Below are 26,761 nucleotides of genomic sequence, written 5' to 3'. Positions count from 1 at the left end.
TTTAAAATGATAAACTTGGATTAGCTAACACAACGTGCCATTGGAACACAGGAGTGATGGTTGCTGATAATGGGCCTATGCAGATACTCCATTAAAAATCTGCCGTTTCCAGCTACAATAGTCATTTACCACATTAACAATGTCTCGACTGTATTTCTGATCAATTTGATGTTATTTTAATGGACAAAAAATGTGCTTTTATTTCAAAAACAAGGACATTTCTATGTGAACCTAAACTTTTGAACGCTAGTGTATATACAGTTGAAGTCGGAAGTTTGCATCCACTTAGGTTAGAGTCATTAAAACCCGTTTTCAACCACTCAACACATTTCTTGTTAGCAAACTATAGTTTTGGCAAGAATGTTAGGACATCTACTTTGTGCATGACGCAAGTAATTTTTCCAACTATTTTTTTGCAGGCAGATTATTTCACTTATAATTCACTGTATCACAATTCCAGTGGGCAGAAGTTTACATACACTAACTTGACTGTGCCTTTAAACAGCTTGGGAAAATTCCAGAAAATAATGTAATGGCTTTAGAAGCTTCTGATAGGCTAATTGACATTATTTGAGTCAGTTGGAGGTATACCTGTGGATGTATTTCGAAGCCTACCTTCAAACTCAGTGCCTCTTTGCTTGACATCATGGGAGAATCAAAAGAAATCAGCCACAACCTCAAAAGTCTGGTACATCCTTGGGAGCAATTTCGAAATGCCTGAAAGTACCACGTTCATCTGTACAAACAATAATGCGCAAGTATAAGCACCATGGGACCACGCAGCCGTCATACCACTCAGGAAGGAGACGCATTCTGTCTCCTAGAGATGAATGTACTTTGGTGCGAAAAGTGCAAATCAATCCCAGAACAACAGCAAAGGATCTTGTGAAGATGCTGGAGGAAACAGGTACAAAAGTATCTATGTCCACAGTAAAATGAGTCCTATATCGACATAACCTGAAAGGCCACTCATCAAGGAAGAATCCACTGCTCTGAAACCACCATAAAAAAGCCAGACTACAGTTTGCAACTGCACATGGGGACAAAGATCATACTTTTTGTAGAAATGTCCTCTGGTCTGATGAAAAACAAAATAGAACTGTTTGGCCATAATGACCATTGTTATGTTTGGAGGAAAAAGGGGGAGGCTTGCAAGCCAAAGAACACCATCCCAACCACGGGGGTGGCACTATCATGTTGTGGGGGTGCTTTGCTGCAGGAGGGACTGGTGCACTTCACAAGATAGATGGCATCATGAGGATGGAAAATTGTGGATATATTGAAGCCCTGTATACCACCCCTATCTTGTCACAACCTTGGCTCAAATGCATTAAGAAGGAAAGAAATTCCACAAATGAACTTTTAACAAGGCACACCAGGTGACTACCTCATGAAGCTGGTTGAGAGAATGCCAAGACTGTGCAAAGCCGTTATCAAGGCAAAGGGTGGCTGCTTTGAAGAATCTCAAATATAAAATATATTTTGAATTGTTCAACACTTTTTTTGGTTACTACATGATTACATATGTGTTATTTCATTGTTTTATGTCTTCACTATTATTCTACAATGTAGAAATTGGTAAAAAAAATAAAGAAAAACCCTTGAATGTGTAGGTGTATCCACATTTTTGACTCATGCTGTTGTCGTGTCTTTGCTATCATTAACTGAAGACTGATAGTTTTTATCAAAGACTATCTGTAATTAGTTACTATGCGATCAACTGACTAATCACGTCACTAATTAACTAGGAAATCGGGTCACCAAGGAAAAATATTCAAATTACAATTATCATTTCCTAAAATTAATTGATCAGATAAATCATCTGAAAAGTTGTCTTCGAATTAATGAATTATTTATTTTACCTCACGTTAGTCTCATTCCAAATGTTGGGAATTGTTGGTTATCTACACAAACCCAGTCTTCACTTTGAGTCATCCATACATCAATTGTCTTAAATTATTTATTTATTACTAAGTAATTCACAGAAATGCACAAACAAACAAACAAACTTGGTAAATGTGGTTACATGAAGTGACAGGAAAATGTGCCCTGTACCCTAGTGGGCTGAACCGGCATGGCGGCTTGTTAGACAAAGGGGAAATGGGGGTCGACTAAGAAGTCACTACAGAGTGATAATTATATCAATTAAAATGCTAATCCTTTACACATGAACGCTCACTCATTCGGGAACAATTGCAATCAATATATATATTTATGCTCAGTGTGTCTTGATCGCTGGTGAAAAGTTTGTCTTTCGTAGAATTGTCCGTCTCTCTGTCTTGGTTAGAGGGGATGGTTCAAAGTGACATTCTTTATAGAATGGATGTTTCGGCGGTTGTCGTTCTTCGCGTTCAATGTTACCGAATTCCTAGCTGCAGACTAGTAATTCATATCAGACTTGTTCTCATTCTGTCGGTATCAATAGTCTCAGAGTTTAACCACGTGGTATGGTTAAGATTCTGCAACCTTTAGCCATCTCGTAATTGAGGTAAACGCTGTCTACAAACTTAATCCCCCTCCTAATGGAGAAAAACATGGTCTGGTGATAATTTCTCAAAGTTGGATTTTATTCGGAATGGCAGGAAAGGGCTGTCCCAGGATGTCTGACCCCAACTGTGCTCAGGGGCGGTCCTCTGATTTAGTTAACTCCAATTCCCTTTTTGAGTTTTCCTTCATTAAACAGTCCAAAATCACATTGTAAAATTGTGTTAACAGTCTCGTACACACTCATTCATCTTATACAACAATTAGATGTAAACCTCATATCTGGGGCTATTATATAAACAGCGTTATGGTAATGCGGCCACACCGTCTCCCATGAGCTTCCCAAGTTGTGACAAACGGACCAGTTCGTAGCTGGATTCTTCACCGATCTTTTACACTTCTCCGGAACATGAAATTTGTTCGTACCTCAAGTTCTATGAGGTGGAAGGATTTCCTTTGTCTCCATGAAAAACTATCCTCTATAACTGTGTCCATGAGGTCTTCTCAGGAATTTACGACTTCTGACCACAGCAGCCTAGTTGAAGGAGGCAAGGGGGAGGCAGGGAGAGGGGGATGGGCTTACTATACCCAAAAAGGCCAACGTTATGACACTGTATATACTGTGTGTATGTATATTTCCTCAATTCCTTACAATCTGTGTTGCTTCATTGGCCTGGGCTATCGTTTGTTTGAATTCAAGACCAGATTGATCTCAGTTTGTCATTGTCAGAGTAGCCACTCGTTTCAGTCATTTGTGTGGTATTCAAACATATTCAGGCAATGTCTTCTGTAGTGTAAATGAGGTAGAATTGCATGAAATATGTTTTTAAAATACATGTTTTTTCCTAGACCCTGATAAAAGAATTCCCCATGTGTGGAAATCCTAAAAATGCCTCTGCTCAGCTGTAGCCTGTACTACATAACACATGTTATTATGGCTTTACTATAAGGGGGCATTTTCTTCAACAGTACATTTACCACACATCGAACTGCATCTTAGTGCACAGATTTGTATACATAAATTTATAGTGTGTGGGGGGTTGGGGGATTGAGGGGGGAGGTATGTAAAGACCTAGAGTGGGATTCAATCCAATTGAGGGTTTATATGAATTGTAGGTTTTAAAGGCAATTTCCGATTGAGCTGGCATATGCAGTGTTTACTGTGAATAGGATTCCGCACACGAGGGACAATTGCCTTATAAAGACCCAGTGCAGTCCAATCTTGATTTTACTGTGTTTTATATATATATTTCCACACAATGAGGTTGGAATAATAGTGAAATAGTGAAAATGATGAAAATTCCCTTTTAATGAACAGCTTATTGAAAAGGCCGCCTGAAATTTCATCCTGTTTAGGTAGTATGGGGTTTTGGCCTGCCTGATCCGCCCTTTTGTTTTTCAATTTTCGCCTAAAATGACATACCCAAATCTAACTGCATGTAGCTAAGGCCCTGAAGCAATTATATGCATATTCTTGATACCATTAGAAAGGAAACACTTTGAAGTTTGTGGAAATGCGAAAGGAATGTAGAAGAATATAACACATTAGATCTGGTAAAAGATGATACAATGGAGAAAAAAACGAAGCTTTTTTTGTACCATCTTTGAAATGTAAGATAAAGGGCATAATGAATGTCTTGCCCGGGCGCAATTTAGACTTTGGCCAGTAGATGGCCGCACTGTATGTGCAAAGTTGTAGAGTTATCCACTGAAATCTTGCATATATATTCAAAATGTTGTATCAAGACTGCCCAAATGAGCCTAATTGGTTTATTCATACATTTTCAAGTTCATAATTGTGCACACTCCTCAAACAAAAGCATGGCATTCTTTCGCTCTAAATACTACTGTAAATTGTACATTGCAGTTATATTAACAATAAATTAAGCTTTCTGCCCGTATCAGATATGTCTATGTCCTGGGATTTTTGTTTTGCTTCTTACAACCTCATGCTAATCACATTAGCCTACGTTAGCTCAACAGTCCTGTGGACGGGACACCTTTTCTGAATAAGTTTTTAAAGGCAATTTGCGATTGAGCTGGCATATACAGCGTTTACTGTGAATGGGATTCCGCGCACGAGGTACAATTGGCTTTAAAGACCCAGTGCAGTCGAAACTTGATTTTACTGTGTTTTATATATATTTCCACACTACAAGTTTGGAATAATAGTGAAATAGTGAAAATGATGATTCCTTTTTAGTGTAACAGCTTATTGAAAAGGCGGTGGGATGTTTAGGTGGGATGGGGTTTTGGCCTGCCTGGTGTCATCACTAGGATGTGCCAATAAGAGCTAGTTTTCAGTTTTCCCCTCCGCACTCAGACCAATCCCAGATAGTCCTAGCAAAAATCTAGCTTGAGAAATTGCTCTTTGCTAAGATTATTACTCTTTTTGGGACCATTTTAATTGAAAATAATCACATTAATAAGGTCCTGAATTGTTATCCAGAAATGTTTTAATATTGAGATAAAAAATGACTGCATTGGACCTTTTACGAGCTGCAGTGCTTATAACCCACTATCAGATTGGATTGGCCAGATATGGCTCGGGAAACGTACCTCAATCCTGGGATACGAAATATGTTTTCCCTCCGAATTGTCCGATAATCCCAACTGTTACACAGAGAAGAATGAACAACTGCTACTGTGGAGCCTGGGGACAAAGTTCTAATCTTCTTCATAGGCAAGAATGGTGTTGCACAACATGACGGCTAGCAAGACATTGAGAGGAAACTATACATTTATTCCTTGTCCGATTTCAAGAGGCACTTCATGTAAATCTGACCGAATTATATCGGTATAACATTAGACATGTGTAAAGGATATACAGTACATGGTAGTAGCTCTAAATTTCTGATAGCCATTGTGAGAAGTCAACAACCTAAGGGGGATTAGGAGTTTTAACCGTGGCAGAATGCCATTGCAGAAACACAACATGATAAACCAAGGACAAGGGAATTATCAAAACGACAGAGACATGCCAAGCCATCATTTTAGCATTTCCTGTGAGTCATGCACTCATTATATGGCTCAAACAAATGTCAACTTGACTGCCTTTGGCTTGGATTAGAAAATTGTATGTCCCAATGAATATTTGCAGGAAAACGAAACTTATCTCTGTCCTACCACACGCCTCGCCCTTTCCATTCCAGTGCCACTCCCCATGTAGCTGAGACAAAGAGAAAGATGAGGCGAGAGAGAGATTATAGTTTTGATTTGTGTAATCGTGTGTGTAATCATGTGTGTAATTATCTGCTGAGTTCTCTGGTTGAGGTCTTTAGCTTTTCGTAACAGTTTTGTGCTTTGCCTTTGATTTTAAATTGAACCTTTTTATTTATTTGCATGTGGGAAAAAAGTGTTAGTTTATCGTCTGGCATGAGGCAAAGGGTACGTGTACCTTATTAAACCCACATACCCATTAAGACCATTTCAATTTTTGGTTTCATAGAAAAAAATTGTTTCAAGCAGTTCATGTGGTTTTCTAAGCCGAGCAGATGTTGTATTAGTAAGTTATTAACAGTTACAGTGGGGCAAAAAAGTATTTAGTCAGCCATCAATTGTGCAAGTTCTCCCACTTAAAAAGACGAGAGAGGCCTGTAATTTTCATCATAGGTACACTTCAACTATGACAGACAAAATGAGGGAAAAAAATCCAGGAAATCACATTGTAGGATTTTTTAATGAAGTTATTTGCAAATTATGGTGGAAAATAATTATTTGGTCAATAAACAAAAGTTTATCTCAATACTTTGTCATTGCCAACAGGGTATATAACAGAGGTCAAATGTTTTCTGTAAGTCTTCACAAGGTTTTCACACACTGTTGCTGGTATTGGCCCATTCCTCCATGCAGATCTCCCTTAGAGCAGTGAGGTTTTGGGGCTGTTGCTGGGCAACACGGACTTTCAACTCCCTCAAGATTTTCTATTGGGTTGAGATCTGGAGACTGGCAAGGCCACTCCAGGACCTTTAAACGCTTCTTACAAAGCCACTCCTTCGTTGCCCGGGCGGTGTGTTTGGGATCATTGTCATGCTGAAAGACCCAGCCACGTTTCATCTTCAATGCCCTTGCTGATGGAAGGTTTTCACTCAAAATCTCACGATACATGGCCCCATTTATTCTTTCCTTTACACGGATCAGTCGTCCTGGTCCCTTTGCAGAAAAACAGCCCCAAAGCATGATGTTTCCACCCCCATGCTTCACAGTAGGTATGGTGTTCTTCGGATGCAACTCAGCATTCTTTGTCCTCCAAACACGACGAGTTGAGTTTTTACCAAAAAGTTATATTTTGGTTTCATCTGACCATATGACATTCTCCCCATCTTCTTCTGGATCATCCAAATGCTCTCTAGCAAACTTCAGATGGGCCTGGACATGTACTGGCTTAAGCAGGGGGACACATCTGGCACTGCAGGATTTGAGTCCCTGGCGGCGTAGTGTGTTACTGATGGTAGGCTTTGTTACTTTGGTCCCAGCTCTCTGCAGGTCATTCACGGGGTGAGTTCTTGCGTTGAGCCCCAGATTGAGGGAGATTATCAGTGGTCTTGTATGTCTTCCATTTCCTAATAATTGCTCCCACAGTTGATTTCTTCAAATCAAGCTGCTTACCTATTGCAGATTCAGTCTTCCCAGTCTGGTGCAGGTCTACAATTTTGTTTCTGGTGTCCTTTGACAGCTCTTTGGTCTTGGCCATAGTGGAGTTTGGAGTGTGACTGTTTGAGGTTGTGGACAGGTGTCTTTTATACTGATAAATAGTTCAAACAGGTGCCATTAATACAGGTAACGAGTGGAGGACAGAGGAGCCTCTTAAAGAAGAAGTTACAGGTCTGTGAGAGCCAGAAATCTTGCTTGTTTGTAGGTGACCAAATACTTATTTTCCACCATAATTTGCAAATAAATTCATTAAAAATCCGATAATGTGATTTTTCTGGATTTTTTTTCTTCTCATTTTGTCTGTCATAGTTGAAGTGTACCTATGACAAATTACAGGCCTCATCTTTTTAAGTGTGAGAACTTGCACAATTGGTGGCTGACTAAATACTTTTTTGCCCCACTGTATGTGTAAGTTCCTACTAGTGGTCAATTTCAAAGTTGCAAAAACACTTGTGTGGAGGTGACTCTCAAACACATTTTTCAGACATATTTAGTACCTTACTGTCAAATTAAGAGATTAGTATGTTAATTATGCACATGATAACATACTACATGGGAAATAATTACTATTGCTTGCCAATTGAAAATATGGGCTTCTCATGCTGGCAGTTGCACCATGTGTTACAGTCAATACAGTAACATAACTTGGTGAATCACAACATGGCTGAGGTATGGCGTGGGAGCCTGCCGAGCCAACCGATGCTTGTGAGCCTCTCAAGCCAGCTGAGGCATGGGAGCCTCCCTGATGCTTCCAATTGTGGTGTCTGCATTCTGTAATGGTTCCGTAACTACAGACGCTGGGAGACGGAAAGCAAGTACAGGGTGAGGATTTAATAATAAATAGACATGAAACTAAACAAGAACAGCGTCTGGACAAGAGAAACTAAACAACATCAATGCAGACACGGGAATTAAACTGAAGTGACAGATATAGGGGAGGCAATCAATGATGTGATGGAGTCCAGGTGAGTCCCATGAAGCACTGGTATACGTAATGATAGTGACAGGTGTGCGCTATGATGAGCAGCCTGGCGACCTCGAGTGCCAGAGAGGGGGAGCGGGAGCAGACATGACAAAAAGCACCCTCTTTATATAGAATGCAAATGGAAATATATATATTGTTCAATATTATCATATTGTAATATATAGTTTATATTTATACCCCAGACCATAGGTTTTCTAATAATTTATGAGTAAACTTTGCTATTATTTGTTTTGACCATAAATATTTGCTGTTCCTATTAAGCCCAGTTTGCATTGAAACACATCAGGATTGTGTGTTGAAATCCATAATATTCAATAAACCTGAGCATAAATGTTTTTTCTTCAGATGTAAGTTACACATATTATGCATCTATCCATGGTAGCTTTACCAAGATTAACAGCAATTAGGAACCCCCATCTGAGAACCACACATCGCTGGTTATAAACATGTTACTGAGGAGTAGCATGGAAGTGAATTCTACTTCCAAGATGGACTGTCACATTTTTGACACGTATTGTCTACACATATTGTCACATATCTTGTCTATCTTTAAGAAGACAGATAATTCTACGGGAGTCTCTGGGATTTAACAGTCATGGCAATAAAAGTTCTGAAAACATGTTGCCTCACTATTGTAAAGAAAAGGTGGAGAACAAGCTATAGATGAAAAACAGTGTAGGCAAACTTCACGCAAGTTTGTGGCAAATGTGCTGCTAACTAAATAGTGTGTTACAAAATGTTGCCAGAAGTTTGCAAATGTTTGCCACTATTGTTGAATCTGCGGAAAACCTTTGGCAACAATCTTTATTGCCACAAGTGTCAAACAGTTCACCAGAGTTTTTTTTTCTTCTGGCAAACAATTCTCTAAAGAATCTTTTGAATTTCTGGCAAACCTGCGGCAACAATATTTATTGCCACTAGTGGCAAACAGTTTACCAGAAGACGTTTAAAACCGATGACAACAAATCACGGGGATTAGAGAAATCTGTAGGAAAATGGAAACCAAATTATCTAGCTAGCTACCTACCAAAGTTGTCCAGTGAGTGTCTAACTTATTATCTAAACTCCCTAATACACTTTCAAATTGTGTTAGCTAATTCATGCCTAGATAGCAATGTCATGTTTTATGGGATAAAGTGAAACACATTTTGTTGATACCCGTTTCAATCTATCAGCGCCACTGACTGGCTAGCGCTTAGTTAGCTATCATATTTTTTGCACAATTAATGTGATAGCTAGCTAGGTAACTAATGATTTGCCTAAACACATATTTTTTAGGTGAATACGTTGCTGTCTTTTAATAGCATGTCAGTATGCTAGTGTCACTGGTCAGTAGCACAACAGCTAAGGTAGCAACAATATGAGCTGACTTGACACCAAAACGTAACTTGCAGATGGATACCCTGCCCCTACCCATGCTGTTGGAAGAGGTTGTATTGGGAGGAGGATGAATCAACACCCTGGAAAGATGTTTGTGGCAGTGGTGTAAAGTACTTAAGTAAATACAAGTACTACTTAATTATTTTTTTGTACTTTACTATTTATATTTTTCACAACTTTTACTTTTACTTCACTACATTCCTAGTGAAAATGAAGTATTTTTTACCCCATACATTTCCCCTGGCACCCAAAATTACATTTTTACATTTTGGATGCTTAGCACGACCAATTCACGCACATCCCTGGTCATCTCTACTGTCTCTGATCTGGCGACTCACTAAACACAAATGGTTTGTTTCTGAATGATGTTGGAGTGTGCCCCTGGCTATCCTTACATTTTAAAAACACAAACGATTGTGCCATCTGGTTTCCTCAATATAAGGAATTTTAAATGATTAATACTTTTACTTTTGATACTTTAGTACATTTTTGCAATTACATTTACTTTTGATACTCAAGTATATTTAAAACCAAATACTCTTAGACTTTTACTCAAGTATTAAGTTACTGGGTGACTTTCACTCCTATTACATTTCCTATTTAAGGTATTTTTACTTTTTCTCAAGTATGACAATTGGGTACTTCTGAATGTAACAGGGTTGGTTATGTTTACACTTGCCTCTAAAGAAAGGCGTATTTAACGTTCAAGCATTCTTATTAGTTGGTTCAATTCCAATGACAATAAGGCGTGTTGTGATTGGCCCCACTTGCAGATAGGTGGAGATTGTTACGGAGTCTAGTTGATAGGCATTCGACGAGCGGGACTGTTCCCCGGGCTCCATGTGTAGGGATTTGTACAATGCACAAACAAGGCCATTGAACCTGACATTGGTGTCTGTCTTTATTCCTTTATCCAACATATCATACTGAAACATGGTATCAGAAGTGGCTCGGAAAACACATGTTTGTTATTTTTGTAGCTAAGTACAGTATAGGCGCAGTTACGTTCCATATGCGAACACGCCGTTTCCTACTCACAACACTGATCACCTCATTGTTAGCTGGCTAGCTAGCATCACTACCTACATCGATGACTGAAGGCAAAGAAATCTCATATTCCATTGCTATGGCAGCGAACATTCCGCCACCAAATCCCATGGTTCTCACAGGGGACTGGAATACTAATTGGGACAACTTCAGGGATGAATTAGAGGACTATGCGCTGGCGACCGGTCTACATGAGAAACCCAACGAGGTACAAGCTGCAACTCTGAGAAGTTTAATGGGCAGCAAATGCAGGCACATCTACCAGCACAATCTCACCCTCACAGCACAACAACAGTGTGATGCAAAGGCTATGTTGGATGCATTGGAGAATTACTTCAAACCCGCCAGAAACGTCATTTACGAGCGGTTCGTTTTCGGAAGCTGCAAACAGGAAGAGGGTGAGTCAGTACACAACTTTGTAACCCGTTTGAGAGAGAAATCCGCCACTTGTGAATACGGGGGATTGAAAGATGAATTGATTCGTGACAAAATAGTACTGGGAATTGCAAATGAGGATGCACGCCGGCATCTACTGAGAGAGAGCGGCTTAACATTAGTAACTGCCATCGAAATGTGCCGCACTGCTAAAGTCACTGACATGAGAATGAGAGCAATGGAAATCGAAACCCTACGCTCCTACGTTGATACTGTTCACGCTGTTGCTAGGCAGACATTCAGACTAAACCAATCGATTGTGGAACTAATAATCATTTTGCAAAAATGTGTCTCAAAAGCAAAAGGGTGAGTGAGGGCAAGATTCAGTGTGTTGATGATGTCACTCAATGTTCAGAGCTGAACAGTGAAAGTGACATTTACATGCATGAATCCATTGGGGCTGTACACTCAAGAGGGAAGAAATGGTTTGTGACACTACGATTACACAACAAGCAACAACAATGTCAACTGGATTCTGGTGCTACATGCAACGTAATGAGCTACAAAGACAAAATCAATCTGGCACCTGACACACATCTATTGCCCAGCGATATTAGACTAAAGCTGTACTCAGGAGAGCTAATGAGCTCTATGGGCACCTTTGAGACCGAATGTGTTATTCGAGGACGCAAACACAAGCTGGAGTTTGAGATTGTAAAAACCAGTCAACATACTCTCCTCTCAGGCTCTACATGCGAACGCCTGGGACTGATGCAGTTCACTGTACCAAATGACCTGCATATTGTGGATCATGTCCAGCATGGACCCCTGTCAAAAGAACTACTCTGCAGATATGACGATATATTCAACATGCCCGTTGAATCTGTGCCTGGGGAGGTACACTTTGAAGTTGATGAGAGCATCACTCCAGTCCAGTATGCTCCTCGCAATGTGCCCATTACAATGAAAGTGGCTGTGAAGGCACAGCTGGACAAGTATGAGGCCGATGGCCACATGACATCTGTGACTGAACCAACTGACTGGATCAGCAATATGGTCATAGTGAAAAAAACAGAGAAGCTGAGGGTCTGCATCGACCCAAAGCATCTGAACCAAGCACTGAAACGATCCCACTACATCATGCTGACACTAGAGGATGTCCTCTATAAGCTTCCCAAGGCCAGGATTTTCACCTTTGTGGATGCCCGAGATGCATTCCTTCAATGCAAGCTGGACGAAGAAAGCAGCTTCATGACTACCTTCTGGACCCCCTGGGGTCGGAAACGCTGGCTCAAGCTCCCGTTTGGTGTCTCAGTGGCGCCTGAGATATACCAACTGAAGCATCACGAGTTACTGGCTGGGCTCAAGGGCATTGAACCCATCGCCGATAATGTCCTGATTGTAGGCTGTGGTGACACAGACGAAGAAGCAGAACGGGACCACGATGTGAAGCCCCTGGCACAGATGGAGTGCTGCCGATCAGTTAAGCTTCGCCTTGGCCTGAAGAAGCTGCAGTTCAAGGTGAAAGACGTCCACATCCATGGCCACATTCTCTCGGCAAATGGCCTGAAGCCGGACCCTGACAAGGTCAGAGCGATCCTCGACATGCCAAACCCGTCTGATGCAAAAGAAGTACAGCGTCTCATCGGCTTTGCAAACTATCTTGCAAATTTCATGCCACACCTATCAGCAGCCTGTGAGCCTCTGCGCCGGTTGCTGGACAAAGACACACCATGGCACTGGCTACCCAAGCACGAGGCCGCAGTGCTGGAGATAATCTCTGGCTTCATCCATGCCAGTGTTGCGCTACTACGACATCATGAAGCCTGTCACAATCCAGAGCGACTCCAGCCAAAGGGGACTTGGATGCTGCCTTATGCAGGAAGGCCAGCCCGTTGCGTTTGCCTCGAGAGCGCTCACCTCCACCGAACAAAACTATGCAAAAATTGAGAGAGTGCCTCAGCATCTTCTTCCATCACTACTTATATGGGTGAGAGCTGGTCACCGCTGAAACTGACCACAAACCACTCATTGCCATATTCAGTAAACCTCTCCTCAACGCGCCCAAGAGGCTTCAAAGCATGCTCCTGACTCTGCAAAACTACAGCCTGAAGGTAATTTACAAGCCAGGACCAGAGATGTACATCAGCGACACTGAGCAGGGCAACAACACAATGTACAGGCAGAGGCACTGTCTATCAGCGGCAGGCCATCTGTTCGCTACAACAGGAACAACAAGATGTTCAACAGATCAATCAGGCAGACTACTTAAACGTCACAGATCAGCGCCTAGCCCAGATAAGGCAACACACTGACAAGGACGAACACCTACAGTCACTGAAGTCCATGGCTCTCACAGGTTGGCCATACCTGAAAGAGGAGACACCTTTCACAGTGAGAGAATACTGGACCTTTCGAGATGAGATCAGCGTGCAAAATGGCATCTTGTTCAGAGGTCAGACGGTCATTATTCCCAAATCACTACGTCCAGAGATGCTTACCCGCATACACTCCAGTCACGTTGGAGGTGATGCATGCTACCGCCAGGCTCGTGAAACATTATACTGGCCAAACATGCAAGCAGAAATGAAAGACTTTGTCAGCAACTGTACCACATGCAACGAGTACACTCATGAACAGCAAAAGGAAACCATGATGTCACACGAACTGCCCACAAGGGCCTGGCAAATTGTCAGCATGGACTTATTCAGCCACAGACAAAAGGACTATCTTCTCATTGTTGATCACTACTCTGACTTTTGGGAAATTGAACTGCTCCCTGACTTGTCTGCAGAGACAGTCATAAAGCGCTGCAAGGCGCAGTTTGCAAGGCAAGGTCAGCCTGACAAGGTAATCACAGACAATGGCCCACAATTCACTGCACAGTTCAAGCGTTTTGCCTCAGAATGGGAGTTTGACTACGTGACCTCCTCTCCAAGACACCCAAAAGCAAATGGCAAGGCAGAATCAGCTGTCAAGATTGCAAAAAACCTGTTATGCAGGGCCTTGCGCGACAGCAACGACCCATGGAAAGCGATCTTACAGTGGAGGAACACACCCACCGAAAACATGGACAGCAGCCCAGCACAACGTCTTCTGTCCAGACGTCTGAAGACTACCATCCCCGTAGCTAACAAGCTACTTGAGCCCTGCGTCATGGTTGGCGTCATGGACAAACTGCGTCACAGAAAGCAGCTCGCTAAGTGCTTCTACGACCGGACTGCTCGAGAACTACCAGAGCTGGAGGTGGGTGAAACGATAAGGATGAAAACCGCTGCCGGGAGACCACACAGGACTTTGGAGGCTGGGCACATGCCTGCAGAGAGTTGCACCACGTTCTTACCTGGTGGATGTTGGTGGCTCCCTCTATCGTCACAATCGGGTGGATCTGCGCGTAGCAGAGCAGACAAATCAGAACACGCCATACACTCACCTAGATGAGCTGGATCACAGTCCAGGCCTAAGGGTAAGGGGAGTAGAATTGAGACATGGGCCAACTGAAGGTGAGGCTTCTACCCCACCAATCTCTCCAGCTCGTGCCCCTAATCCTACCCCTGTCAGAGCCAATACTTACTCACGGGTGGGTCGGCTGTGCAAGCCACCGGACAGGCTTACTCTGTAAGCAAGGGACTGTTAACTTACCCTCGGTTAATTAAAATATATTTTCTTAAATAATTAAATTAAATTAAAAAAGGAAGATGACAACTGAAGTAAAAAGAAAATGTCATGCTTTTTCTATTGTTATGACCTGACTGTTAAGAACTTAATGTTATGCCTTTATGTTTGCACTTTCTATTGAAAAGGATGATGTTACAGAGTCTGGAGTCTAGTTGATAGGTATTCGACTAGCGGGACTGTTCCCCGGACTCCATGTGTAGGGATTTGTACAATGCACAAACAAGGCTATTGCACCTGACATTGGTGTCTGTCTTTATTCCTTTAGCCAACATATCATACTGAAACAGAGATCACAAACGTCAAGTCTCCCCAGTATGAAAATGTGATTCAAGGGATTGGTCCCGTTCTGAATACTGTTTTCTATTTTACAATGTGTACAAGTTTGCTGTACATTGCTGATTTATACTTGTGTGGGTATATGGAACCTGTTAGGGATTGAGGGTCTTTCTGGGATGTGCTTTGGTATATGATTGCTGTATATAAGTGTGTTAGCTAGCGTGCTGGTCACATAAGCCCACTGCTAACACATTTGTTTTCATGCTACATATTTTACCATCGACAGCCATCAACATCATCAAGCCCTGCACAACTAACGTGCTGTTTCCTATTTAACAACAGCAGATAATAAATAATGCTCAACTGGGACCACTGGCCGGCTCCCCTATCGCCACTGGGTTTCTTTGCCTCTGACCCTATTACGGGGGCTGAGTCACTGGTTTACTAGTGCTCTTGCATGGCATATCTAGGAAGGGTGCCAGGCTTTTATGCATTATACTCTACTTGAGTGGGTTGAGTCACTGACTTGATCTTCCTGTCCGGTCTTGCTCCCCCTCAGGCTTGTGCATTGGAGGAGATCTTCATGGGCTATAATCTGCCTTTTGTCAGTGTAGTAAGTTGGTCTATTGATATCCCTCTAGTAGTGTGGGGGCTGTGGTTTGGCAAAGTGGGTAGGGTTATATCCTGCCTGGTTGGATGGTGCCACAGTGTCCCCTAACCACCCCTGTCTCCCCTAACCACCCCTGTCTCAGCCTCAAGTATCTATGGTGCAATAGTCTATGTGCCAGGGGGCAGGGGTCAGTCTGTTATACCTGGTGTAATTATCTGGTGTCCTGTGTGAATTTAAGTATGCTACCTCTAATTCTCTCTCTCTCCCCGGAGGACCTGAGCCCTAGGATCATGCCTTGGGACTACCTGGCCTGATGACTCCTAGCTGTCCCCAGTCTACTTGGTTCTGCTGCTGCTCCAGTTTCAACTGTTCTGCCTGTGGCTATGGAACCCTGACCTGTTCACCGGAAGTGCTACCTTGTCCTGGACCTGCTGTTTTCTCCTTCTCCCTCTCTCTACCGCACCTGGTGTCTCAACCTCTGAATGCTTGGCTATGAAAAGCCAACTGACATTTACTCCTGAGGTGCTGACCTGTTGCACTCTCTACAGCTGTGATTATTTTTTGATCCTGCTGGTCATCTATGGACGTTTGAACATATTGAAGAACAATCTGGCCTTAATGGCCATGTACTCTTATCTCCACCCTGCACAGCAACCCCTCAGAGCCTGGTACCTCTCTAGGTTTCTTCCTAGGGTCCTGCTTTTCCAGGGAGTTTTTCCTAGGCACCATGCTTCTATGTCTGCATTGCTTGCTGTTTGGGGTTTTAGGCTGGGTTTCTGTATAAGCACTTTGTGACATCTGCTGATGTTAAAAGGGCTGTGTTATCAGTTTGATTGATTGACCTGTGTAATGATTATGCTGTTTAATCATCTTGATTTGACACACCTGTAAAGTGGATTAATTATCTTGGAAAATGAGAAATGTTCACTAAAAGGGCTGTAAACAAATTTGTGCACAAAATTGAGAGAAATAAACTTTTTGTGCATATGGAAAATTTCTGGTATCTTTTCTTTCAGCTCATAAAACATAGGACCAACACTTTACATGTTGTGTTTATATTTTTGTTAAATGCATATATAGTACACATAGTTCAGTTCTCTGTGAAATAAGTGCATTTAAAATTGTGATTTAGTTCATGTAGATACATTTCAATGTTGTTAACACACAGTAACCAAAAATCGGATCAAATTTGCAGAAAACCGTAGAATGTTCAAGTTTCCCAGAATTGTTGGCCAGAAGTTCACAAGTCGCCGCAAATTTGCCACAACAGTTTGCCACAAAACTACTTTGCATGTGAAAATATGAGCTTGCAGCAAGGTTTTCCACAAATGTTTGCCAGAAGCCTGATATTTTGGTAAGGGCATGATTGGAGACGTAAGCAGAATATTGTTTATGACCACACACATGACCAAAATTACAGGCTACTCTGACACTGACCAACAATAGTGGTTTTAGCTCTAGGCTATTGTTACAGAAACAGTAGGCCATGGCTATCCAGCCCTGTTCTTGGAGAGTTAACTTTCTGTAGGTTCTCATTCCATCCCCAGCTGTAACTAACTTGATACAGCTTACAATGCCTTGCAAAAGTTTTCATCCCTGTCACGACTTCTGCCGAAGTCGGTCCCTCTCCTTGTTCGGGTGGTCGATGTCACCGGCCTTCTAGCCATCACTGATCCATTTTTCATTTTCCATTGTTTTTTTTTGTCTTGTCTTCCTTCACACCTGGTTCCAATCCCATAAATTACATGTTTTGTATTTAACCCTCTGTTTCCCCTCATGTCTTTGTTGGAGATTGCTTGATGGTATGTGACGTGCATGTATTATGTTGGTGTATGATGGGTTTTGTACCCACTTTTGTTAATTTATTCATTTAGTTTTTTGGGAGTTTTATCAGCATTTATTAAACAAGTCCGTTCTTCTGCGCCTGACTTCCCTGCCTTCCAACACCCACCCATTACAATCCCCCTTGGCATTTTCCCTATTTTGTTGCATTACAACCTGTAATTTAAATGGATTTTATTTGAATTTAATGTAATGGACATACACAAAATAGTCCAAATAGGTGAAGTGAAAAGAATACTTGTTTAAAAAAGAAAAAGAAAAGAAAAGTGGTGCTTGAATATGCTCCGAAGCCCCAACATAAGATCTGGTGCAATCAATTACATTCAGAAGTCACATAATTAGTTAGATTGCACACAGGTCGACTTTATTTAAGTGTCACATGATCTCAGTATATATACACCTGTTTTGAAAGGCCCCAGAGTCTGCAACACCACTAAGCAAGGGGCACCACCAAGCACGCAGCACCATGAAGACCAAGGAGCTCTCCAAACAGGTCAGGGACAAAGTTGTGGAGATGTTCAGATCAGGGTTGGGTTATAAAAACATATCCCGAAACTTTGAACATCCCACAGAGCACCATTAAATCCATTAATAAAACATTTTAAGAATATTGTATGGAAGGTGGCCAAGCTACAGCAGTGTTTGTCATACCATGAGTAAGTAGCCTTGCTTGTGCAAGCCGAAATGTCTCTTGTTTCAGTAGCATGAGGCAGCTTAATGTACAACTACACCACCTCGCTAGTCTATCTAGCTCCTTGCCAAGCAAAGACATTTACATTACATTTAAGTCATTTAGCAGACGCTCTTATCCAGAGCGACTTACAAATTGGTGAATTCACCTTCTGACATCCAGTGGAACAGCCACTTTACAATAGTGCATCTAAATCATTTAAGGGGGGGTGAGAAGGATTACTTATCCTATCCTAGGTATTCCTTGAAGAGGTGGGGTTTCAGGTGTCTCCGGAAGGTGGTGATTGACTCTGCTGTCCTGGCGTCGTGAGGGAGTTTGTTCCACCATTGGGGGCCAGAGCAGCGAACAGTTTTGACTGGGCTGAGCGGGAACTGTACTTCCTCAGTGGTAGGGAGGCGAGCAGGCCAGAGGTGGATGAACGCAGTGCCCTTGTTTGGGTGTAGGGCCTGATCAGAGCCTGGAGGTACTGCGGTGCCGTTCCCCTCACAGCTCTGTAGGCAAGCACCATGGTCTTGTAGCGGATGCGAGCTTCAACTGGAAGCCAGTGGAGAGAGTGGAGGAGCGGGGTGACGTGAGAGAACTTGGGAAGGTTGAACACCAGACGGGCTGCGGCGTTCTGGATGAGTTGTAGGGGTTTAATGGCACAGGCAGGGAGCCCAGCCAACAGCGAGTTGCAGTAATCCAGACGGGAGATGACAAGTGCCTGGATTAGGACCTGCGCCGCTTCCTGTGTGAGGCAGGGTCGTACTCTGCGGATGTTGTAGAGCATGAACCTACAGGAACGGGCCACCGCCATGATGTTGGTTGAGAACGACAGGGTGTTGTCCAGGATCACGCCAAGGTTCTTAGCGCTCTGGGAGGAGGACACAATGGAGTTGTCAACCGTGATGGCGAGATCATGGAACGGGCAGTCCTTCCCCGGGAGGAAGAGCAGCTCCGTCTTGCCGAGGTTCAGCTTGAGGTGGTGATCCGTCATCCACACTGATATGTCTGCCAGACATGCAGAGATGCGATTCGCCACCTGGTCATCAGAAGGGGGAAAGGAGAAGATTAATTGTGTGTCGTCTGCATAGCAATGATAGGAGAGACCATGTGAGGTTATGACAGAGCCAAGTGACTTGGTGTATAGCGAGAATAGGAGAGGGCCTAGAACAGAGCCCTGGGGGACACCAGTGGTGAGAGCGCGTGGTGAGGAGACAGATTCTCGCCACGCCACCTGGTAGGAGCGACCTGTCAGGTAGGACGCAATCCAAGCGTGGGCCACGCCGGAGATGCCCAACTCGGAGAGGGTGGAGAGGAGGATCTGATGGTTCACAGTATCGAAGGCAGCCGATAGGTCTAGAAGGATGAGAGCAGAGGAGAGAGAGTTAGCTTTAGCAGTGTGGAGCGCCTCCGTGATACAGAGAAGAGCAGTCTCAGTTGAATGACTAGTCTTGAAACCTGACTGATTTGGATCAAGAAGGTCATTCTGAGAGAGATAGCGGGAGAGCTGGCCAAGGACGGCACGTTCAAGAGTTTTGGAGAGAAAAGAAAGAAGGGATACTGGTCTGTAGTTGTTGACATCGGAGGGATCGAGTGTAGGTTTTTTCAGAAGGGGTGCAACTCTCGCTCTCTTGAAGACGGAAGGGACGTAGCCAGCGGTCAGGGATGAGTTGATGAGCGAGGTGAGGTAAGGGAGAAGGTCTCCGGAAATGGTCTGGAGAAGAGAGGAGGGGATAGGGTCAAGCGGGCAGGTTGTTGGGCGGCCGGCCGTCACAAGAAGCGAGATTTCATCTGGAGAGAGAGGGGAGAAAGAGGTCAGAGCACAGGGTAGGGCAGTGTGAGCAGAACCAGCGGTGTCGTTTGACTTAGCAAACGAGGATCGGATGTCGTCGACCTTCTTTTCAAAATGGTTGACGAAGTCATCTGCAGAGAGGGAGGAGGGGGGAGGGGGAGGAGGATTCAGGAGGGAGGAGAAGGTGGCAAAGAGCTTCCTAGGGTTAGAGGCAGATGCTTGGAATTTAGAGTGGTAGAAAGTGGCTTTAGCAGCAGAGACAGAGGAGGAAAATGTAGAGAGGAGGGAGTGAAAGGATGCCAGGTCCGCAGGGAGGCGAGTTTTCCTCCATTTCCGCTCGGCTGCCCGGAGCTCTGTTCTGTGAGCTCGCAATGAGTCGTCGAGCCACGGAGCGGGAGGGGAGGACCGAGCCGGCCTGGAGGATAGGGGACATAGAGAGTCAAAGGATGCAGAAAGGGAAGAGAGGAGGGTTGAGGAGGCAGAATCAGGAGATAGGTTGGAGAAGGTATGAGCAGAGGGAAGAGATGATAGGATGGAAGAGGAGAGAGTAGCGGGGAGAGAGAGCGAAGGTTGGGACGGCGCGATACCATCCGAGTAGGGGCAGTGTGGGAAGTGTTGGATGAGAGCGAGAGGGAAAAGGATACAAGGTAGTGGTCGGAGACTTGGAGGGGAGTTGCAATGAGGTTAGTGGAAGAACAGTATCTAGTAAAGATGAGGTCGAGCGTATTGCCTGCCTTGTGAGTAGGGGGGAAGGTGAGAGGGTGAGGTCAAAAGAGGAGAGGAGTGGAAAGAAGGAGGCAGAGAGGAATGAGTCAAAGGTAGACGTGGGGAGGTTAAAGTCGCCCAGGACTGTGAGAGGTGAGCCGTCCTCAGGAAAGGAGCTTATCAAGGCATCAAGCTCATTGATGAACTCTCCGAGGGAACCTGGAGGGCGATAAATGATAAGGATGTTAAGCTTGAAAGGGCTGGTAATTGTGACAGCATGGAATTCAAAGGAGGCGATAGACAGATGGGTAAGGGGAGAAAGAGAGAATGACCACTTGGGAGAGATGAGGATCCCGGTGCCACCACCCCGCTGACCAGAAGCTCTCGGGGTGTGCGAGAACACGTGGGCGGACGAAGAGAGAGCAGTAGGAGTAGCAGTGTTATCTGTGGTGATCCATGTTTCTGTCAGTGCCAAGAAGTCGAGGGACTGGAGGGAGGCATAGGCTGAGATGAACTCTGCCTTGTTGGCCGCAGGTTGACACATCAGGTCTCATTTTTACAGTCTTTGGTATGACTCAGCCAGGGATTGAACTCACAAAATTCCCATCACAGGGTGTACACTCAACCATAAGGCCACTGAGTTGCCAGACGATGCCTATTGAACAGGTTAAGCATACATGTGTGAAGAAAAGGGGTAGGGTTTCAACAATAGTCTAGTCCTTTGGGTTCACAGAGATAAGAAAGACATCTTTCCATGATGTATTCTGTTTTATTAAAAAGTAGGGCGTTTCACACATGCACATTCCAATTTATTGGTATACAGCTGAAAACACCTCTGCCCTCAGGCCTTAAATTCCAATGAATGTCTAATAATAAACCTGGGTGAACAAAAGCTGAACAGAAATACATATCGGGTAAACAGAGAGGCACCTGCAATGTGTTCACATCACACACACAATCTCTCTCTCTGTTAGACAGTTCAAATCAATGACCGTGGTCACAAAAATTATAGCTGGAGTTTCCCAGCATGCACCTGGACATACTGTCACACAGTCAGTTTCTAACAACTCAAAACAGCAAAACATACACCAGGGAAAATCTGTTTCTTCCTCCTGGTTTGGCCAAGACAGACACACAGGTGGACAAATACTCTGCAAGGAATAGATGGTGTTGACATCCTGAGTAGGTAGAATTTAGTATGGAATTATTTTTAAGCGATTTTAAAAAAGTTATGGAAAATCCTCACCGAAAGCTCATGTTAACTCCTAGTGCTAAAACTACTAATATTTTGTGGTTTAGAGTCCAATATCCCATTGCCAATTGTCTTTCGAATCTAATTTCTTTCCTCAGAAGAAGAAGCAACTGGAACCTCCAGTGTTCAGCCTTTTTTTGTGTTGCACATTTGTATGTTTATTTATTTATTTATTGAACAATTAATAGTGTTGTACTGAGTTTGTTTAACCTTTTACTGCAGTGGGCAAAATGTAGGGTCACACAGAGTGATTCTTGGTAGTCTTAAACAAATATACTTTGAAACAAAAGTATACACCTCAAACATGGTTATGGGCTTAAAAAAGAAGACACCTGTACCGTGTCAGATACAGAGTTCAGATGTATACATTTTTTACTTTGCATCCCAATATTACACTTATATACATCACAGAACACTGATAGCAAAACTGTTTGACATAGAAACTCCAGATTTTCGTCTGGTTTTTAAAAAGAATCTTCGTTATGAAATTATTAAAAAAATATATTAATAACATTCCACCCATGAGTCCTAAGAGCGTGCTTTTGTTCATTGACAGCAGGAAAGGGCTACATTACCTTTTATAATTTGTTGGAGGAGCAGTTGGTTCTCACTCAAAACTCGTCAAGTAAGATCTGAATGAATGAAATTAAACTTCTGACTCCTCTGCTCTTCAATTCCTCCTTCCTATGCCATTGCTTTAAGAATAGACAACATTATGGGACCACCACTGTACTCCACTTATGCCTATTGGGCCTCTGGGTGAGTCATTAAAGGGAGGTGATCGAGGTCCCGACTCACTTGCGGAAAATGGGGAAACCATTGTTGCGTTCCTCCTCGATGAGCCGGGCCAGGAACTGACAGCTCTTGCGGTCATGGCCGGAGCCCAGTAGATTGTGTTTGGGGATAAAGAAGTTGGGGAGCATGCCATCTTTCAGGTGGCCCTCAAAGTCCTCCAGCAGCTGCTGGAAGCAGAGTCCCAGCTGGGCCACCTCCCAGTCGCTGTCCTGGGTCCTGGAGCAGCAGGCGTGGAGCAGGGTGGTCTTGGCGTGGTAGGAACAGAACTTGGACAGACTAGGGTTCTCTGCCTTCAGCAAGCCCAACAGGTGCTTCAGAAGCTTCAGACAGAACTTCCTGAAGCAAGAAAATGGAAAGTCTAAGGCACACATGATAATACACAATTTACCAAAGGAAATGGGTTTAATGACGAGTTCATAAAATGTGGAAATTCAAACGACTAGGAAAAATCCACTTGATCGTTATGACTACAGTTTTCATGTTTGTAGTATTCATTCTATAGTAGGCTTACCTGCAGCAGCGAGTCCCGCTGGCCTCGCAGCAGGTCTTCTGGGAGCCATGATTTGTTAGGATACTCTTCTCCACATGAGAGAATGAGATGCGCCATGCGTCTGTAGGTAACAGGACAAGAAAAACACATTTAGGAAACTCAGAAAAAGGACATAGCTACATGCCACTTCCCCTTTCTCTGGAAAGGGGGGAAGCAGTGCTGAATTTATTTTTGACACCTATATGTGACCTCTAATACAGGACGAGTAAAGGCCCTAATTCTGTGCGATTTTTTCTTCTTCAAACATTTCAAAACATTTTTTAGTCAGGTCAGGGGGGGGGGGGGTTGTAACTCCCATTCATGAAGAAATCTCAACTGAAAGTGATAGTTTTATTCAAGATGTGTTAGCTTTAATAGTGTTGACTTAATGTTTACAAAAAGGTTACCTTTAGCGCAGACACCTTCCCGTTCCACCGTGCCCTTTCCCTCGTACTTCGGAACGAGGTAGTACCCCTTAAGCTTTTGTTCTTTCTTCACTTTGGTCCCGAGCCAGATGTCTATTTTGTCTATGCCTCCTTGGGTGAAAGTGGGCCAGCTCGAGCAGACCTCAAGACCCAGAACAATGTCAAGTGAGATAGGGACCGTTCCCGTCCCGTTTATCAGTAAGGTCACCGCCGGGCAACCCTTCTTTTTCTTCTCCAACCCCACGTCTTGATAGAAGTATGGAAAAAATAAACATTTAATTAACAAATGTTTTGCATACATACGCTACATTACAGGCATTTGGGAAACGCGCGCTACAGACGTACACACCTTTGAGTATCTTCACACACTTTTTAACCTCGTTTCTGAACTCCGTAAGCATTCCACTGGCAGATATTGTGTTGTCTTCACATAGAAAGCGATCCAACGAGTGTTTTCCTCGTTTGAACGCCACGCTGTAAAACGCCCCAACATCCCCAAACGGCCGAATGTCCACCCGCTTGACAGGCACAGTTAACATCACGTCAAATTCGTCGGGATTAGAAATCTATATTGATCAAAAAATCGTTAAACATTTGTGAAGCATGAAAGACTATTGGGTCACACTGGTGATGTATGATTGAATTTAATTCATCACCCACCTTTAAATTCTCGTAATAACTCCCAGTGCGCAGAGCATTTACATCTTTGAAGCATTCTGTACACTTTTTCATGTGGTCCATTATACGCTTTACCGTGTCATTGACAATACTTGCTGATTCCGATTTCTGTTTCTTCTTAATCTTCAATTGTTCAATGGTTGTAAACAGGATCTTATTCGGATTTGAGTCAACGCTGTAACCTTTTTTGACCATCCTTGATCCGGTTTGAACTTCTACGCACTTCTGTGGCACAGGTGTCTTTTCCTCAGTGGTGCGCTTAGGCTGCTTATGTTCCTTGGTTTTCTTGGGGTTGTATTCATCAGTGACCTGTTGCGTTTCCTTCTTAGTGTCTTTCACTGGTTCCTTTGGAGGTTCCCGGGCACTTTTGGCCCGAACCGGATTCTTGGCATGTGCTGGTTCCGGACTCTTTGCGCGCACGCTTCGTGGTTTCCCTCTGCCGCTCATTGTGGTATGTATGATCGTGATGTGACACCGACGAGTTAAATTATATTCTATGCTAGCTAAATGATACTCTCTTCACTGTTTCCGTGTGATGAAAAGTGAATGTGAACACTCCCCTTTCCACATACAGAATCCGTTCGTCGCCCTCTTGTGTCGAAAGCTATTGATGGGCCCTATTGATGGGCAGTGGGCGTGCATGTATGATTGCGCTGAAATGTGCTATTGGCAGGTAAATGACGTAAGAAATGCTTGTTGCTCCAAATCCCTATCTTCCATCGAATAACTTAATGAACTTAACTTTCAGTATGATAGTGATAAATATGTAACGTTTACTATTTTACTCTTACATTAATTAACTATATTACTAAACCGGGGCAAATGACTACCCTAACCATGAACTCCAGAGGGGCTCTTCAGGTCATCAGACTGGTAAACAGTCATCTCTATCCTGGACCATAGAGACTGCTGCCCTATCAACCTGGTCTCAGTGCATTTTGTGTTATTCTGTACGTAAATCCGAGACACTGTATTTAGTGGGATATGTTACATTTTGTAGGGTATGCATTCATTTGTGGATGTCCATCATCCATTTCTCAAATTATATGTTATGAATTTGTATGATATGTTAAGAATTTGCAAAACGTAAAATATGTTACGAATGTGCAAAACTAATGATATGTTATGAATTCGAATATGTTGTGGCTAATGTTAGCTAGGTGGCTAGATTGCTAATGCTAACGTTAGCTAGCTGGCTAACATTGGCTAGGCTAGGAGTTAGGGGTTAGCGATGCAGTGTCTTAGACCACTGCGCCACTCAGGAAGTTCCTCCCACAAAGATTTTAATGCTTATCAATTGTCTTGCACAAAGTACCAAAATACTAAAATACTACACAGGACTCTTAAAGAATTTAATTGAAATGTTAATTGTATTTTTTGATCACAGAAGCAATGAGGAAAATATGGAAAAAATAAATAATTAATGAAATGTTAATTATATAAAGCAGCCCGTGTAATCATCTGCCAGAGAGTAGCCCCAATCGGTCTGAGCCCCAAGTAATAGATTGGGACCGGATAACTGGAATTGGCCCGAGCACCAAGTATTATATACATTTGGGCCAGATAACTCTCACCGGAATTGGCCTGAGCACCAAGTAATATATACATTTGGGCCAGATAACTCACACCGGAAGCGGCCCGAGCATCCAAGCCATAATTAATACTGCCGAGTCTGACTCTCAGCCGAGTGCCCCGACTCTCAGCCGGAATCGGCCCAGCTCCACTGTGCTAGCTGGGTAAGGTTAGGAGTTAGGTTAGACGGTTAAGGTTAGAGTTAGCTACAAGAGTTGAGGTTACTAACTTGAGTGTTAGTAAGGGTTAGCGAACATTCATGGTAGTTGCAAAGTAGCTAAAAAGTTGCAATTAGTTGAAAAGTTGCTAATTAGCTAAAATGCTCAAGTTGGCCAAGATGATATTCAAACACGCAACCTTTGGGTTGCTAGAAGTTCACATTATATGCCTATCCATCCAGCATGACCAACCACCCTCCTTTTGTTTTAGCCTTCAATAATGTTCTGTCTTATGTGACCATAACAAACTTTTTTTAACCTTTGTTTAACTAGTCAAGTCAGTTAAGAACAAATTCTTATTTTCAATGACGGCCTAGGAACAGTGGGTTAACTGCCTGTTCAGGGGCAGAACGAAAGATTTGTACCTTGTCAGCTCGGGGATTTGAACTTGCAACCTTCCGGGAGCAAGAGGAGGTTGGTGGCACCTTAATTGGGCAGGACGGGCACGTGGTAATGGCTGGTGTTTAATGCCATTCACATAACATTAAAAAAACAATTGTTTTTTTGTCTCTGTACTCCAGCACTTTGGCTCATTCTATATAACTACTGCTGTACACACCTTTTCTATTCACATAGGGGAGAGTGGGGTATGTTGAGCCATTATTTACATTCAGTATCACTACTTCAAAGGAAATATAGTATTATTTCTAACAAAGATATCTACATATATTTCAGAATGTTGTGAATCATTGGAAATAATCAGAATTTATGAAATCATAACAGCTTTGAAAAGATAGCTTGACAAAATTTACCCCAGGTGTGGGGTAAGTTGAGCATAGGGACAGGTTAAAT

At 43.1% G+C, this 26,761-nt stretch overlaps 1 protein-coding gene across 2 annotated transcripts; it reads right to left on the bottom strand.

Annotated features, from left to right (window-relative positions):
- Nucleotides 1–21,255: 21,255 nt before the first annotated feature.
- LOC135512339 (cyclic GMP-AMP synthase-like) lies at nucleotides 21,256–24,706 on the bottom strand. Of its 2 annotated transcripts, none has more exons than XM_064934262.1 (5): nucleotides 24,162–24,706; nucleotides 23,851–24,067; nucleotides 23,484–23,747; nucleotides 23,059–23,158; nucleotides 21,256–22,883 (listed from the first exon to the last, which is right to left on the bottom strand). In XM_064934262.1, the coding sequence occupies exons 1-5, from the start codon at nucleotides 24,624–24,626 to the stop codon at nucleotides 22,547–22,549; spliced, it is 1,383 nt and encodes a 460-aa protein (XP_064790334.1). In that variant the 5' UTR covers nucleotides 24,627–24,706; the 3' UTR covers nucleotides 21,256–22,546. The 2 variants fall into 2 exon arrangements, with proteins under 2 accessions (XP_064790334.1, XP_064790335.1); XM_064934263.1 differs by having other exon boundaries at nucleotides 23,851–24,019.
- Nucleotides 24,707–26,761: the final 2,055 nt, after the last annotated feature.

Source organism: Oncorhynchus masou, chromosome 24 (genome assembly GCF_036934945.1).
Source record: "Oncorhynchus masou masou isolate Uvic2021 chromosome 24, UVic_Omas_1.1, whole genome shotgun sequence".
Lineage (NCBI taxonomy): Eukaryota > Metazoa > Chordata > Actinopteri > Salmoniformes > Salmonidae > Oncorhynchus > Oncorhynchus masou.
Note: the sequence above shows the minus strand (reverse complement) of the source record. Positions and strands in the feature narration are given on the sequence as shown.